The 13,958-nt window shown below is 34.5% G+C and overlaps 1 protein-coding gene across 1 annotated transcript in view; it reads left to right on the top strand.

The window, feature by feature from the left end:
- The window catches only part of LOC105095302 (contactin-6), a 255,776-nt gene extending 245,962 nt beyond the window's left edge, over window positions 1-9,814 (top strand). Inside the window, exons 21-23 of the mRNA XM_010987428.3 lie at window positions 7,758-7,870; window positions 8,630-8,798; window positions 9,654-9,814. Of these exons, the coding sequence (XP_010985730.2) occupies window positions 7,758-7,870; window positions 8,630-8,798; window positions 9,654-9,754 (383 nt within the window). The 3' untranslated portion in view covers window positions 9,755-9,814. The remainder of the gene's footprint in view (window positions 1-7,757; window positions 7,871-8,629; window positions 8,799-9,653) is intronic.
- The last annotated feature ends 4,144 nt before the right edge of the window (window positions 9,815-13,958 follow it).

Genomic DNA, 13,958 nt, shown 5'->3' with positions numbered 1-13,958 from the left:
TGCTAAGGAGGAAACAAACACACAAACAAAAACCTCTAGCATCAGTCCATTTCAAGGAAAGAGCATGTGTGGATCAACAATTCTTAAACCAGCTCTCCTTCAACCCACTAGCTCGAAATAGACTAAGTCATGAGTGATCCTCAAGAACTGACCAGTCAGAGATGTAGTTCCATTCCTCTTCCTGTTTTATTCCATGTTGACTAAATTAATGAAGTCACTGCCATACACCTGTAGGAATGACTGGCTTCCATGGCCCTTCTGGAGTCTAGCCTTTTTCAGTTAATCTGAAAATCTTGATGGAAATCTCCAATCAATCAGTGGTTTTAAATTTGCCCAGACACTTCCTTCTAGCTGATGGGGGTTGCCAAACTCACAGAAACTGCTACGTGTAATTCAGTTTCTATCTCAGGCAAAATCAAGGGTGATCAGAAGTATGTAAAGGCAGTATTTAAAAACCTCATAGATCTGACAGATCTGTGACAGATATTTCAGTATATTTGGTGAGGCAATATTCAAGCTTACTCATATTACATGTATTTTCACTGATCAGTTTAAAGTAGGCTGAGAGCTGAACAATAAACTAATGACAAAAATATATATCTCTATAGGTATATATATATATATATATATATATATGATATACATAAGACAATGTACACACATCTATATATACACACACATATACAGTTGTCCTTCACTATCCAAAGGGTTTTGGCTCCTGGAGCATCCACAGATGCCTAACTGCCTTATATAAAATAGCATAGTATTTGCATATAACCTATATACATCCTCTATATATTTTAAATCATCTCTAGATTACTTATAATACCTAGTGCAATGTAAATGTTATGTAAATAGTTGCAAATACAGTGTAAATGCTATGTAAATATTTGTCAGCACACAGCAAATTCAAGTTTCGCTTTTTGGAACTTTCTGAAATTTTTTTTCAAATATTTTCAGTCTGAAGTTGGTTGAATCTGCCTATGTGGAGAACCCTCATATATGCAGATAGAGGACAACCTGTACATAACAAATGAACATACACACACAAACACATTGTACATAACCTTAAAAATATTTTTTTTCCTTTATCAACCATATGACCATGTGATAGTTTTTGCTAACCTATTCTATGTTTTTAAGCAGAAAACTTGTTTTTGACATGGCAAATCAGGTGTGTTCTGTTGACCTACTTGGTCCTAGAAATGGAACTGACTGAAATTTGTATTAAATGCCAAAGAACATTACTGGTGGCTTGCCTGAGTGTTCCAATGATTGGCCTCATCAAAGGGTTGGGAGATATATCCTTTGAAAACAGTTTAATTAACAAGGAGAATTTTTATCCAAAATATAGTGCTAGAATATATCTCCTGAGAGAAAAGTGAGATGAGAGAAAGTGACAGCCGAGTTTGGTATTTCTTTAGCATCCATCTTCTTTCTTGACTAAATCAAAATAAAAATCTTTGTAATTTCTAATTTCTTTCAAGAAAACATTGTTTCAATATTTCTTAAATTTGCCTTTCACCAGCCTGCATGCTTCAGTGTTTTATCAAAACACACAACAGGACTTGAGAATCTAAGAATGTCCTACAAGACTCCATCTCATATTTGAATACCAATCAAACCTCTGATTTTTTCTTTTGACATTCTTGAACACTGACATTGTGAAAAAAGCCTCCTATTGTTAATATTCAAATTGCCATAGCTTAAGAGTTTTAAAACAACAAAAATTTATTATCACACAATTCTAGAGGTCGGAAGTCAGAAATTAGTTTCATTGGTTGGAAAACAAGGTGTAAAGAGGGCTGTACTTCTTTTGGAGGCTCTGGAAGGGCATTCATTTCCTTGCATTTTCTGGCTTTTAGAAACAACCTGTACCCTTTGGCTTGTGATCCCTTTCTCTCCAGCACTGTGGTAGCTTCAAATCTCCCTGACTCTGACTCTCTTGCCTCCTTTCCCTCATAAGGATCATTGTGATTACATTCAACCCACTTGGAGAATCCAGGATTATTTACCCACATCAAGATCCTTAACTTCATCACATCTGCAAAGTCCTCTTTTCCATATAAAGTAAAATATCTATAGGTTCTGGGAATTAGGATCTCAACATGCCTGGGAGGCCCTTATTCTACCAACCACAGTTACAAAATATTGAGTACTTTTATGTCCCAAAGCCCAGGATTAATGTTCTACATATACCATCTCACTGAATTATTACAACATATCAAGAAGTTTGGTATTTTATTTCCTAGTTATGAGAAAATAGATGCTTAGAAAAGTTCTTCTGTGGCATCTGTTAGACTGACATACTATGAAGATGGATTCTGAATCTTCTGATCCCACGAACATCTTGCTAGTTCATAACCTTCATCTAACCATCTAAATAGTCTCTCTCCAGATTCCCAAATTTCAGTCCAAACTGCCTTGAGAATTTTCTTCCTAAAATGGAATCATACCCTCTTCTAATTCCAATATTTAATTGTGTCCTCTATACCAGAGAACAAAGACTAGAGAAAGGTATACAATTCCTTTCCATTCCATTTTTCATATAGTCCTTGCAGCATCAGATTTACTGAATTTTCTAAAGTTTATCATTTACTTATCTGATTTCACATATTCTCCCAGTTTATAGAGGTCTCACCATGCCTATAAACAGACAAATGTCTTTTCTACCGGTCTATAAATTGCACCAAATTTCCCCTTTAATATATTTGCATTTTCTGAGTGATTCAGTTACATAATGAGCCTTATTACTTGATAATTCAGAACTCATTTTTTTATCTGAAAAGCAGAGATGCTATACTTTCCTCTAGAGTTTGACTTTAAAACTAAAGGATATAATGTACACTAAGGTGATCCAGAGGCAGCCATACAGTGACAGTCCGGTGGGTGGTAACAAGTATTATAATATTTCCTCTTTAGAGGTGCTCTCACTTTCTTTGCATTTCTTAAAGCAGGAAAGCACAGCAACTTTCTACTTTCTTTCTCTTCATAAATTTCTGCTGCAGAAATTTTCTTCAAGGGTCATGGAAGGACATCCAAAGCAAAGATGAGAAATGACTTTAATGAAACACTGATGATAGCTCTGATTCTAAGCGCTAACCTTGGATCTAACTTTGATTTTCCATGTCCTTGAGATGACATCAAGATTACCTCTAAATAGTGGTTACAGCAAAAAATTCTCCATCCATCACACATTCATACCATCACCGTCTAGATTTTCTACCTGATATTTGACCAGTTGCAAATTCTGAGAAAGCAGAGCTCACAATTACCGAAATGTCTGCCTATTCTGATTGGATGAGCTAAACAGAAGGAAGAACTTTTTTGTGGAAATACAATGATTCAGACAATTACTCAAGAAAATAGTGCCTCCCATGAGCCATGCTCAGGGTTAGGTTCCTAAGGGAGATTAAAATGGGCAAGATCCTTGCCTTCAGGTAATTTCTCTTCTAGTGGGAGACAAGTTAAAAACAAGAGAAAAAAAAAAGAAATAAAATAATCATAGATTATGAAAAGTAATACAAATAAAATAAGAGGCTGAGATATACATAAGGAGTACCTTTATAGGGAGACTATATATTTTGATATGACATAAAGATAAGAAGGAACTAGTTGAAAAAGAGACCTCCAAACAAAAGAAGAGCATATGCAAAGCTTCTATAGTCTTTGTTATTATTGTTGCTGGCGATCATGACAGCCTTACAGGGTTTTTAAAAGTATCGGTGGTTTAACATTAAATACATAGCTTAGTGAAAGTGATGTCTTTCCAAAAGACAACTGAGGAGCACTGCAAATATAAATATATTGTGATCCACACAGACATCATTTAAATGAATTTAGGTTTACAACTAATGGGAGAAAAATATTTACATCAATTCCAAGAAGAAAGGAGGGGAAAAGCATTGCTTATGTAGACAGATGTATTCAGACCCAGCAACAGAAAGTGTTTGCAAATTTTGGTTCAATTTGGCCCCTGACATTGACTGACTAGCACTCTACTGGATTTTTCTTGCTGTAAATAATGCAATCAATCCATATTTAGACATAAAGGAAACATTAAGCTTTTATTTCATCTTGCACTTATGTTCTTTCTCTCTTTCCAAATGTCAACCCCATGCTGTTACTTAGAAGTGTAACATAAGAAGTTGTTTTTGAATTGAGTTCACAGTGTGAACTACAGTTGAATATAAATGCCATCTACAGAAAAATTGATCACAGGGAAGCCATTAGAGCTGTGGAGGGCTAGTTTAATGTTGCTCTGTCATTTGATTAATAGAAAATGATTTAGTCTTCAGAAATTGCCTGCAAAAATTTTTCAAAAAATTTGAAAAGTGCTTGTTTGCCGAGTTGAGCATTGACCAACTTGGTACAAAAACATCCGTGACATGTGATTTATACTGTCCATGTAACAGTGTTTTGGTTTTTCAAGGTAATAGAAATTTTAATTTCATCATAGATATTTGAAATCCAGTTTAATCAAGTACATTAAATTCATGGAAACAGAACTGTTAACAGAGTTCATAATAAGATCACGGCCTTCTGAAGCACCTTTTAGAAACTTAAAAAAAATACTTCAACAAAAGGCACTGGCATTAGAGTCACACTCATGGACAAAGATAAGACGAACTATAGACTATGAGAACTTTGTAACAATTATCTGAGACTCTAACGCTTTGTCTGCCTTTAAAAAAGCACATAAAGAACCCAAATAAGAGCAAAATTATTAAAGGAAAATCTTGAATATATTTTATTTAAGAAGTGAATCATTTGCAAACTTTGGAACTGTATTATTAGTAACAAACCGCACTGAACATAATTAAAAAATTAATTATGTCATAACACCACAGTGGAGAACAGTTCCACTCAGAGAAGAGAACTCACAGCTACTGAGCTATTTAGTATCTACCACTAAGCAAGCAAGGAACATTTCATATTTTATTCCGTGGAAGCTAAAAATCTTGTATACAAGGATATAGATATATTATGTGTGTGTGTGTGTGTGTGTGTGTGTAAAATATAAAATCTTTCATTCTAAAGATTAGAAAACCAGGACTCCTGAAAGAGCCTGGATATAAATTCAGGTCTCTCTGACATCAAAGCCCAACTTTTTCTACCTTCTAGAGAGCAAGAGACAAAGCATTCCAAATAATCCATATGATTGGCCATTCATACCAAGAGTTCATTCCTGATAGAACTTTTCTCACTGTATGTCCATGAGATGCCTTACTTCTGCTTTGATAAATGATGAAACAAATGTAAATGTTTCAATATCATCGGCATAGTCACTATCACGTAGTCAGTAGAAGACAGTTCTCTGCCTCCCAGCTAGTAGCTTCATCAATGGATTCATATTGTTAAAATGAGTACTTTTTATCTAAACATGCAAACAGAACAGGCACTGCAACAGATGAAGCCTTCAGAATCTGTCACTACCAGTGACATCAAAGGAGTGAATTTATATATTTGCTGTATTGATTGTAGATGTTGTTAATGGTAAGCACTTTGTTTTAAAGAACAGAGATTAAAGAAATGTGTCACAAGAGTATACTAGATACTAAAACTGTGGTTTCTTGTGAGAATTTTTATATTATCCCTTTTACAGCAGAGAAAAATATTAGAAAAGGCACTTTGGGATAAGCTGAGGGAAAATAGTCACAAAACTGTAATTGTTGCCATGAGTTCTTCAGAAATAAAGTGTTGACAAGCATTCACTGTGTTTTTACTATGTGCAAAACTCTGAGGCTTTTAATGATGATTTCGTTTATACTGGCAAGAAATGTACTAGGGCATGGTCAAGCCAATTGAACTGTTTGTCTTATAAATTTATATGGATTGCTGTAGGCTAAGCCATGTCAAATGGCCTTGATTATAGGATGGGGTAATGAATGGAAGGGCCACACTGTGTCACCTATGGAGCTGCCCACAGTCCAGTACATAAGGAGTATGACCTGAGAAAACCACACAGGACCCTGAGCAGTTTCTTGTTAGCCATCTTACTGAAAGTCATTTATTCAGCATATATAAAATGCATGGCTCCTACTATGTGACAAGGACTGTGCTAGTAGTTGGTGATACATACTGAACAGGGCATATGCACTCAATAAATTTAAGGAAACACAATTTAAGGAAAACAATATAATTCAGTGTGATTAATCCATAATTAAATATGAACTGAGCCCCATCGGAGCAGAGAAGGAAACGTTTATCTCTCTACTACGTCCCAACAGAGGTGTAAGTGACTGGGTAAACAATAGTGATATCTCAGTGGCTTTGGGGAGGCAAGAGATGTTGGAAAATCAAATGTTGGACACCCTGTGACTCTTTCAGTGACACTTAAGACATTAAATAGCAGCTGAGTCAAAACTCCAAAACAAATCATTTCCATTTCCATCAGTGTTGTAATGAGTTAAATATTACGGTCTTTCAGTCTCACAAATTCAAATCAGGTGCCAAAAACATCTTGATGGGTAGTTTTATCCTTGCCTCTGCCATCCAGATAAATTATTTTTAATCTCTCCAGTTTCTTAAATCTTAAAAATAATCATGTGGATTCAAATCTTTGAGAAACAGCATGTTGTCATGAGAAAAACCGTATTATAAATCAAGAGACCAGGATTCTGACTTGACTTAGTCATTCATTAGCTGTATGCTTTTGAATAAGTAGACATCAAACCATGACTACAGTTTCCTTGCATGTAAAATTTTCCAGTTGGACTAGATCCATTTCTTTGGAAGGCTGATTCTAAATATGTTTTCCCTTACTTCCCATCACCTTTCTTCCAGACAACATTAATTTCAGGGAACTAAGAGTCACAGTTCGGATTTAGAGCAGATACATTTTAGGATGATCAACTAGTTTGTAATGGTTTTCCCTTTTCAGGGTTCTACAAACTCTATTTATATTAAGTGACATGCATCTTTCTCACTGCCTAGCCCCAGCTGATTGGGCTAAGATAAATTAAGCCAATCATCAGTTCTTACCTGGAAATTCCAGCTTGGACTATCTCTGAACAAATGAGGTTTGAAACTTCAGCTGTGGTGGGTAGTCATGACTTCTGCCACATATACTGAGAATAATAAAGAGGTAGTCTATGGCAAGATGGACATGCAGCAAACATTACAGTGAGGGATAGAGAGACGAATTTCCTGGGTTTTGAACATTTTTTTGTCCCTTCTGAGCCTCTGCTGCATTCTGCAATGAATTCTAACAGATAACCCTATGTCCTTCACAATCTGTTACTAATATTTCATTTAAAATGTCTTGAGTTTTAAACAAACTCAAGTGGTTGTGTTATTTACAGTCAGAGTACTAACTAACACAAGATTAAAAAGTAAAGTGCTACCAGGAATGAACAGCTTTGTGCTGAAAAACGGAAAAAGTTTGCAGACTGAGTTTTTCTGAGATGCTCACTGATTAATGGGAAAATGAAATGCTAGATAAAGGAGCCCTCCATCTATGTATATATGGTAAAGGAAATAAACTCAACAGCAGTGATTAATAAGTTAATACTGGACATGCAGCATGCCATTATTAATTCATAAGTTTGTTACAAAGATATTTCCAAATGACCAGAATTTGAATGAATTTGCTTACTCTGATTAGAATTAATATGATATTTCATATGACACTGAAAATATTTTAGCTTCTCCTATGCTAATTATTAAGAACTTGTTTTCTCTTGTCATGTTGATGGGTCATACAGTAACCTTGAGCTAATTCGTATTCATTTGGACCTTTGATTTTCTTTTTAAAGCTCCAAGCCAACCACCAGCTAACATTGCCTGGAAACTGACCAATTCAAAATTATGCTTAAACTGGGAGCATGTAAAAACCATGGAAAATGAGTCTGAAGTGTTAGGCTACAAGGTGAGTATTTTGTTTTTTCTTTAATCATATCAATTAACTTACTAAGGAACCAGAAATGTCAGAACCGGATAGGAACATAGTTTATGCACATGGAAATATAGTAATATTTTTCTAACGTTTTGAAAATATTTAGCATTTCTGCTTTTAAACTCTTCACTGAAAGTTTTATATTCTGAGGTCAGTAATGTGTCATTGAACATTAAGAAATAAAACTTTATAGTATGCAACATTTTTTTCTTCAAGTGACTCCCCTCAACATGAAAAGATGATGGTAAATGTGGGAAGTAAATATGAGATGAGAATGAAGTCAGAAAGTATATTCAAAGAGAATTCCTAGAACTTAGGCTACAGTTGGATACCGTCTTTAAACAACATAAAAGGAATCCAACAAGAGTATAGTCAAATACCCAGAGCAAATCATTTTCATCAGTGGTAATGAACATTATCTCATGGCAAATGCATATAGTATTCAGACATTTGAATGGGTCCAAACTAACCAGTACTTTTCATAGCAAGCTCCAAAGATAATGGCCTCAAGCCATTTAATCAAGAGATAAATCTATTCTCATTTCAGAAGCATTGGCCAAAAAGGAAATATTTTTTTCTTAACAACTAAATTTAAAGAAAAGGCATAGATCAGATGTTTCTGTCCAAGGACTATAGCATTTATGTTGCTCACAGTGTTATAATGTTCCATAAGAGTTTCTGAACCTTAGATAAGCAAGATGTCCATTTAACTTGGTTCATTATTTTATTCAGATTCTATACCGGCAAAACAGACAGAGTAAAACTCATATATTGGAAACAAACAACACATCTGCTGAGCTTCTAGTTCCATTTGAAGAGGACTACTTGATTGAAATAAGAACAGTTAGTGATGGTGGGGATGGAAGCAGCAGTGAGGAAATTAGGATTCCAAAAATGTCAAGTAAGTTGAATCACCATTGCTGTTGTAGATTTTGAATCCAGGCAGCTGCCAGCATGAAATCTGGGCTCTATGAATCTTTCCAATTCTTGTTTAAATGTTGGGTGAAAAAAATAAAAGGTCTGTGTTTCCATTTTCAATCGTGAGCAAGAGGTGATAAGTCATTTTTCTTTAACTAATCCCTCAAGTTTGTAACCTGCTTACATTTTACAGTTTTATGTTTCTTCATTTGAATCTCAAAAAAACAAAAAAACCCACAACTGTGTGTCATTGGTAAATGCTTCATTCTATTGGAACAAAAATCAGAAAGTTTTTCCATGGGTACTTGCAGGCTTCTGAGAGCAGGGACAGCAAATATGAAGCACACGTACATATACCTCTCTTCCTGTTTTCGTGGCAGACATCACTAACCAATTAGTACTGCATTTGTACTGAGCTGAGTCAGCACTTTCAAATCCTCTCATTGTGATATTCTAGGCAGGTAGCACCAATCAGCCATATTTAGCATGTAATGATAATTTATTATTTCCATTTTAGAACAATCACTCCTTTATGTACCTGAAGCTGTGACAAGCGTTTTAAGTCACAGGCTGCCACATGTTGGCCAATCCTATTCTGCCCTTAAGTCAGACCTGGCCAATTTTGGTATTTTTCTTTTTCTTTTCTACATTTAAAATCAACATCCTAAGATACAGGGTTAAAAACACTTCCTAAAATTAAATACAATGTAAGTGAAACAAGCGTATTAAAATGTGTTATTAGAATAGAAATAATAGTATGTGTTTTGGTACATGAATAATTAATCTAACATGTAATTTTACTTTTTTCATGATATTGTTTCATTTTTATACTTTTCAGGTTTGAGTTCCAGAGGAGCACCAGTATTAGAAGCTAGAGTCCATTTCCTGTCAGTTGTTACAATTATTTTGTACTGCTCTGCTATTCAGGCACTTAAATGAGAAATAAAACCATAAATCTCTGAGAGCTTTTTGAAAGCAAATCATTCTGTAAATAAACTATCCAGCCCCTGTTATAAGATACATTCTTATTACAGATTTGTTTGGAAAGAAAAAAAAATGTATATTAAGTTCTTGTAAATATCCATGTTACAGTAATAAAACAATTTTAAACTCTTTCGAATTTTAAAGTTCACACATGATTACGTACAATCAGAAGGTGCCAAATTAATCCACGGATTTGTCACTGCTGTGGCTTTTAAGTGACTTATATGGGAATATAAATAACTCTCTTGATAACAATGGTCAATATGAAAGAAATCGCAGTTACCATAGCTAAGATGCACACTTTTAATATGCTCCAGACAATGTTCTTCAGTATTAAAAACTGTCACACTATTTGGAAATAAAATATAATTATTTGTATACTCGGGGTTCTTTAAAAACATGAGCTATTGCAAAGCATAAGATGCTTTTATCTCTGAATCAAGTTGGGACAAGAAATAGTATGTGCCCAGTAATATATCCATATACTTGATGTTCTTCTCAACTCACTTTTCTAGGAGGTTCAGTAATAATAATGGCAGAAAAAGTGTTTTCTGGCAAAGAAAAATAAAAGGGAAATAAGCAACCCCCAAAGTAATCTAACAACTCTTGTACACAGTAGGCAATTTCTCATAGCAAAGTTTAATTTCATTATCAATTCTGAATTCTCCTAAGGAAGAAGTTCCATGGAAAGTCCCAGGTAATTATTACAAATTGTAACCAATGTGTGTGGCCTTATTTTTAATGCAATAAATAAATCTGGGAACAGAACTGCTTAACCAAGTTTTTGACATTTTGGTCTATATATATATATATGTGTGTGTGTGTATGTGTGTGTGTGAGTATATACACACAACAAATATATTATATATAAAATATATAAAAATATAAATATATATAATATATATTTACCAATTTTTACTGCAGCTATAAAAATAATTCTACACTGTCCAAAATACAGAAAGATTTTTATAGGTTGATTCTTCTCAAGGATGAATCTATTAAAGTCAGTGGTCTCACTTCTTAGAATTGCACTAGTGGAGCAAGCAGAATGGAAGAAAAGGTTAATGAGTGGGTCCATGTCATTTTATGTAATCATCCACTTCCTTCACAAACAGCCTTGAGGGGCTTGTCCTGATGTCAGCCTGCTCTAGCTCCCAGCCAATCAGGTTTCATGTCCTGGAGAGATGGGAGTGAGAAATGGTCACACTAGTTTTGCCTTTGTAACATGGTGCAACCTCTTAATTATGTTGAAAATATTTGAACTCTCCTTAGAACCCTCAAGTCACACAACTCTCAAAACTGGATTTTGTCATTTTCATTCTTTAAGTATTTCACAGCTGTTTAAAATACTTGACATAGTCAACAGCATACGGACAATGACTTTGCATAGTTCAGAACTTGCTCCTTGCCTGACAGTGTGTCAAATATGCAGTACAAATCAATGAGCCTTATTATGCTGGCACCTTAAGACTTGACTGTGCTTTTATGGAGCAAAATAAACAAGTAAAAGAAAATACCACTTGGCATGCTCCTATTAACAGCTGCCTAAACAAGACATATGTGTATTGATCCGATATACCACTGATGGCAAATGGTCTTACTGGTTTTCTCAATTTGGTAAGAGACAAGATTTGTGTCTTCATCTCCAAAATGGAGATTGCGAGTTAAATATACTATGAGATTTGTGCTTTTCCTGACTAAGTGAACTAAATACATAGTCATTTGTGTATGAATCCAAACGCTAAGTCAGTCCTTATCAATAACTCTTACATATTTGCAGGTATACTTTAATTCATAATCATTGGAGTATTAAATGTCTGTATCAATCAATATCTAACAAATTATTTACATGTTCACCCATCCATACTAAAATTTTCAGAATATAATTTAGCATTAATATTAAAGAGTGTGTACTTTGATTCCTAGTTGATTTGAGTCTTTACAATTAGTGAGGCCTTGGGCACATCTTTTGTCACCCCCCAAATCACTATCATTAGGATTAAAAGACACAATATACACAAGCATTGAGTATGGTGCATGGAAAATCTGAAGTCATCAACAAACAGAGCTGCTGTCATCTACTGCTATGAACCAAGCCCCTAATGAAAAAAGTTACTATACTTAAGTGTCCAACAGACTATGAAAACAGATTCAACTTGTGTTAATGTCAAAATCCAAAACAGCTTCAAGGAAAATGAGTGGTCCACCTATTCAACACTACATGGCACTAAAGAACAGAACCAATGGTGGTTCCATCAATCCATTTCAGGAAAATACTCTGTGTGATATACATACTTCTCTGACATTCAGGAAAGGTTTCCAGTAGATCCCTTTACTGACTGAGTGTACTGAGTGTATTGCTGTTATTAACTGTTATGAACATGATAACTAATTTCCCTAATTCCTACAAGGTGGAGAAAATATGTGATTTCACCAGGAAATGGCCACATAAGAAAAAGAGAATAAGGGTTAGGACATGACACAGAAAATATGACACTATTAAATTATGGGCTTCTCAGATAATGTTGACTTCAAATTCAGCTCCATTTTCTCTCTTCTCTTGCAATTCACCTTATAATCCTTCCATGCCAGTGCCCCTTTTCTAACTGTATACCAGAAGGTGACTTACAAGAGGTTATACCTATCTATAATAGCAAATGCAGTGAGAGATGACCTGGAATCTATTTGGACTCCAAATGCAGTAACATAATCATGACTTCCCTTAAGTAAATCTACTATTTTTAAGCTTCCACATGTTATCATTTTGTACTCCATCTTGGGATGTTAGGTTTTATACATTTCCTATAGTCCATAGTTATTTCATTTTCTATAAAACTATGCATTTAATTCAACAATGTATTTAATTAATTTTTTTATCCTAGAATTCAAGAATTTGGTGATAATATCTCTGTTGAATTCAGTTCTTGAATTAGTCAAGTTCTCCTGGGACACAGAACCAAAAGTATGTGAGGTATGTTGGGGGGGGGGGGGGAGAGAAGGTGAAAGGGAGAGTGAGAGAGAGACAGAGACAGAGGAAAAAAAGAGATTGATATATTACAAGGATTGGCATATAATTATGGAGATTAAGAATTCCAAACCCAGGACAGCCAATGGTATAGTTCCAGTTTAAGTCTGGAAACCAAGAGATACAATGGTGTACTTTTCATTCTGGGTCTGAATGTGAAGGCAGGAGAAATACCAATGTCCCACTTGGAAGATTTTCAGACAAAGAGAAAGAATTATTTCCTACTGAGCCTTTTATTTTATTCAAGTTTGTAATGAACTGGAGGAGACCCATCCACAATGGAAAAGGTAACCTGCTTCCCTCAGTCTACTGATTCAAATGTACAGACACCCTCACTGACACACCAGGAATATTTTGGCATGCTCTTGCTCAATCAAGTCAACACATACAATTGACCATCACAGTTCTCTTTTTGATGATTTTAAATAATTCAATTCTAAACCCCAAAACTTTTTAAATGAAGGTACTGAGACGCTATCCTCAGCTTGTTAATCTGAAAATGTTAGGATTACAAGATCTCCAGGTTCCTTTAAAACCCTGTAACTCTACATTAAGCTGCACAGAAACAGCTTTCCTAATATTTCAAAACCCACACAATACTCTGCAAAGCTTTACAGTTTTTCTCTATATTTTCATTAGCCTAAATAACTGCATGGAACTTTTAAAATTTGACTTTATATTACTAAAACAATAGGTAAATTGAATATGTTTTCCAAACAACAAAGAAAACTTAGAGGTTCTGAGAATTGCTGGAGTGTTTTAGTAGTTCCCAAGTGTAAGGCTGTGATAAAGTTTGGGTGTTCAGTTAAAAAATGGGAAAAATTCAGACAGTGAAGTGAGATTTTAATAATGGACAATTCATGAGATATTTGGGACATTACGACTTTCTTTAGCTTTTTGTGGTGAAGTGTTCACTATGATGAAATGAAGTTGAGTGTAAATATGAGTTTGTTTTATGTGTTTGGTTTTAAAATGTCATAAATGGCAAGAGTAGATTACTTTATATAAATCAATTATGATGATTATTATTATTTAAGACTATTCTGAGAAAATCAAAAGTCTGAAAATCATTGGTTCATCTTTTCCATTAAAATTACTTTTATTTCTTTTATCTCATTACCACCAAATTATTAT

Source organism: Camelus dromedarius, chromosome 17 (genome assembly GCF_036321535.1).
Source record: "Camelus dromedarius isolate mCamDro1 chromosome 17, mCamDro1.pat, whole genome shotgun sequence".
In the NCBI taxonomy this organism is placed as follows: Eukaryota; Metazoa; Chordata; class Mammalia; order Artiodactyla; family Camelidae; genus Camelus; species Camelus dromedarius.
The sequence above is the reverse complement of the archived record's forward strand: the minus strand, read 5'-3'. Positions and strand labels throughout refer to the sequence as shown.